The sequence below is a fragment of the Dendropsophus ebraccatus genome, chromosome 10 (assembly GCF_027789765.1).
Source record: "Dendropsophus ebraccatus isolate aDenEbr1 chromosome 10, aDenEbr1.pat, whole genome shotgun sequence".
Taxonomy (NCBI): domain Eukaryota; kingdom Metazoa; phylum Chordata; class Amphibia; order Anura; family Hylidae; genus Dendropsophus; species Dendropsophus ebraccatus.
The window spans coordinates 101,221,026-101,224,797 of record NC_091463.1 but is presented as its reverse complement, the minus strand read 5'-3'; the positions used below and the strand labels follow the sequence as shown (position 1 = coordinate 101,224,797).

At 44.5% G+C, this 3,772-nt stretch overlaps 1 protein-coding gene across 1 annotated transcript; it reads right to left on the bottom strand.

Moving 5' to 3' along the window:
• Positions 1–256: 256 nt before the first annotated feature.
• Positions 257–1,069, bottom strand: LOC138766618 (ADP-ribosylation factor-like protein 6-interacting protein 4). Its single transcript, XM_069944208.1, has one exon. It carries the CDS (start codon positions 1,067–1,069, stop codon positions 257–259), a length of 813 nt encoding a protein of 270 aa, XP_069800309.1.
• Between the last annotated feature and the right edge of the window lie 2,703 nt (positions 1,070–3,772).

Genomic DNA, 3,772 nt, shown 5'->3' with positions numbered 1-3,772 from the left:
TTTATCCAGATGACCCGTCTTATGGAGTTAAGCAACGCCATATTTTTTGCAGCCAGCTTCAATACGTCTATGGGGAAGTCGCATAAGAAATCTGCTACAGTCTTTAGACTAGCGACTTGTTGCAGTAGGTCCTCTCTAGGCACCTTCTCCTCAATTTGTCTCCCTAATTGGCTCAGCCAGACCCGCAGGGCTCTTGAGACAGGAACAGTAGACAATGCTGCCTTGCTCAAGTCTGCTGCATGCAGATGCGCTTTCTTCAGCAGGACATCATTCTGTCCATTGCATCTTTCAATATGGATGAGTCCTCCGCTGGAAACAAAGTGGCTTTTGACAACTTTACTACAGCTGTATCCACTTGGCTTGGCTTAGCCCAGAGTTCAGACTCTGCAGGGTCCAGACGGTAGACAGACTTGAATCTGGATCCCAACTCCACTCTCTTGTCAGGTCTTTTCCACTCTTTCTCCATGATCTGTTTGAGAACTTGGTGACCTGACAGCACCCTGGACTTCTTGCGGGGAAAGTAGTATAAGCTTTCCTTGTCCTGTGATGAAGTCTTATCCTTCCTCACCTCAATGATTTCTTTGACAGCTTTGATCAGCTTGTCTGCATGCTCCTTCTTAAAGAGGTAGTAGTCTTCCGCTACTATGTCCTCAGAGTCAGAGGAGGCTGTGTCTTCAGAATCAGCTGAAGAGGCAGATGAGGAAGAAGAAGAGGAGGAGGATGATTCTCTCCTTTTAGAAGACTTCTTTCTTTTCTGAGGTGCAGCAGAGGTGGATTGCATGTGATTTTTCATCCAGGAAAAAAATGATCTGGCCTCAGTAAGGAAGGTAGAAGCCTCAGCCTGAGGGGAGGGTTCATTATTATCATCAGCTGCCTCAGTGTTTGGCTGCTCCTGGTGGCAGGGCACACTGGTATTAGATCTGCTCCGCTTCCTTCTAGGAGCATGTTGGATACTGCAGACATTGCACACATCTCCCTCACAGTCGTCTGGCAGAGGTTGTTCACACTCCTTGCAGACTCTATGCCTGGCTTTGCTTCGCCTCTTCCCTGCGGATGACTGACTTGACATCTGTTAAAAACAAGACAGTCAGTAAACATCCTGGGTTTAGCCCAGTCACACATTCAGGCCACCCACTGTTCCACAAACCTTATACAGGAGAGCGTCCGGCTGCCCAGCACATAGGGTGCCATGCTGCCTGCTCTCCGCGCTTAAATGGCTGCTGGGTGTGAAGGACGCCGCCCCCTCAGGACGCTAGCCCGCCCTGCGACGCACAGCTGGCGCCGCGCACACTGACCTCTGACTCCCGAGTCACCTGGTCTCCTGCCAATCAGACGTCCTCGGCCAGCGGCCGCGAAACCGGAAGTCCAGGAACGTCCAGGCAGGCTCAGCCAATCAGCGCTGCTTCGTCCGGACCGGAAGAAGATGGCCGCCTGTGGAACGCATGGACGCTGGAACGCACGCGGACACACCGCTGCACAGGGTCTCATGGTTGGAGGAGATGGGGAAGCCACCATAGGGATCCCTCCGTCCGTCAAGTACCGCACCTGGGACTCAAATCTACCTCCTGCATCTTTAGGTCAGGAAACTCGCTGACCAATGCATGTAGTGGCCGCTTAACGCCTCAGCACCTAAGGCCTGGCACACTACAGCAGCAGAGCTGCTTGTGCTGTTGGCATAAACAGCCAATCTAAAGATAAACAAACAAAAAAACATGTGTTAGAATACAGGTGGGCAGCAGGCAGTATATACTTGCCTGCCTCCTGTTGTATAGGAGGATAGAAAAAAACACACGATAGAAAAAAGATGGTGGGGGCGTGATGCCTCTTTATCACCTGCTCTGTACCTGTATTGGTTAACTCTTGATTGAGTTTTTTTAGGTGGGCGTTCCTATGTTGGGGATATGAGGAGCTGAATAACCCTTCTGTGCTGCCTGAGGACGATGTGGAAAGTAGTTATATTCTTGTATATAGGAGCAGTATTATAGTAGTTATATTTCTGTATATAGGAGCAGTATTATAGTAGTTATATTCCTGTATATAGGAGCAGTATTATAGTAGTTATATTCCTGTATATAGGGAGCAGTATTATAGTAGTTATATTCCTGTATATAGGGAGCAGTATTATAGTAGTTATATTCCTGTATATAGGGGGCAGTATTATAGTAGTTATATTCCTGTATATAGGAGCAGTATTATAGTAGTTATATCCCTGTATATAGGAGCAGTATTATAGTAGTTATATCCCTGTATATAGGAGCAGTATTATAGTAGTATATTCCTGTATATAGGAACAGTATTATAGTAGTATATTCCTCTATATAGGAGCAGTATTATAGTAGTTATATTCTTGTATATAGGAGCAGTATTATAGTAGTTATATTCCTGTATATAGGGGCAGTATTATAGTAGTTATATTCCTCTATATAGGAGCAGTATTATAGTAGTTATATTCTTGTATATAGGGGGCAGTATTATAGTTTCGGTATAGTGTACATGGGGCAGTAGTTATTGTAATTATATTTTTTGTACTTTTTAAACCTATTTTCGTTAATCTCTTTATAGGGTGACTGTTTCTGCTTCTCTCCTTGTATTGCCAATGAGTGGTGTGTTCTTACTGTATAGAATGTTTCTGACATTCCCTCTATCGTCTTAGTACAGGACATTGTATTTAGCAGTCTTTCTGTGTCTCGGTCTTATCTCCTCCCTCCAGTACAGTCCGGTGCTGAGTGACTCTTATTCTCAATGACTCTTGCTGCTTCCAGTAAAGGACCCGTCAGAGATTATGGTTATTACCTGTAAAAGTCATTTGCTGTCTCCCGTGTTACTCTGTTATTTGGCTCCCCCATGGAGTCAGAGTCCAGTGTCGGTGACTACAGGGGCAGCTCCTACACAACAAAGACCATTTTGCTTGCAGGATGGCGGTATTGTCTGTGTATCGGGGCCACGCTCTTTGGGAGGTGTTAGCAATTTCCCCGGATGCCATCAGATGTACAAAATGATGGTTTCTGTGGAAAGGGAAAGGCGATCGAGGTTGGTTTCTATGTTATTTTCTGCTGAAGGCTTTCTGCCTGCTTTGGCTCATATTATACACTGTATTCAGGTATTCACCTCCTATTCTATGATGTAGAAAGAAACATAAAATCCCAGAATTCAGTGAATATTGGAGAAACAAAACAAAACAACAAAGCAGTAAAATGGAAGGAAAAATCTGTAGATGCTCAAGAGAGGATTCTGTTGGGGAGCAAAGCTGGGGAAGAAATAAATGCTAAACCATTGAGGTCAGACAGAACACAGCGATCTTCAGGACTCCTACTTTAGATGTTTGGAACCACCATTCACTTCTCACTTGACCTATACCATGGTGTACCAGCATCCACCCCACTGACCTAAACCTAAGGACCCGTGACGTATATGTACGTCATGTCACCGCTAAAGGGGTACACCTGCAGCTCTATCAGCTACTGTCAGCAGCCAAGGACCATGGCTATTAGCTGGCGTGGCTGGATCTGATAGTAACTGAGCCCAGTTTACATAGATCAATGCAGTACATATGCACTGCAGTGATCCCAATGAGCAATCAGTGTATTGCTTATAGGAGTCCCCTAGGGGAACTACAAATTAGTGTTAAAAAAAAAGTTTTTTTCATTAATAAAAAGAAAATACCATCCCATAATAAAAGTTTAACTCACCCACTTTCCCTACTTTAAAAAAATAAAATAAACATTTTAAATCCTCACGTCGGAAATATTATATTATCATTTTTTTTTTTTGC

Bases quoted from the DNA above. Each gene is read 5' to 3' on its own strand.
- LOC138766618 (XM_069944208.1), bottom strand. From the start codon at position 1,069: ATGTCAAGTCAGTCATCCGCAGGGAAGAGGCGAAGCAAAGCCAGGCAT.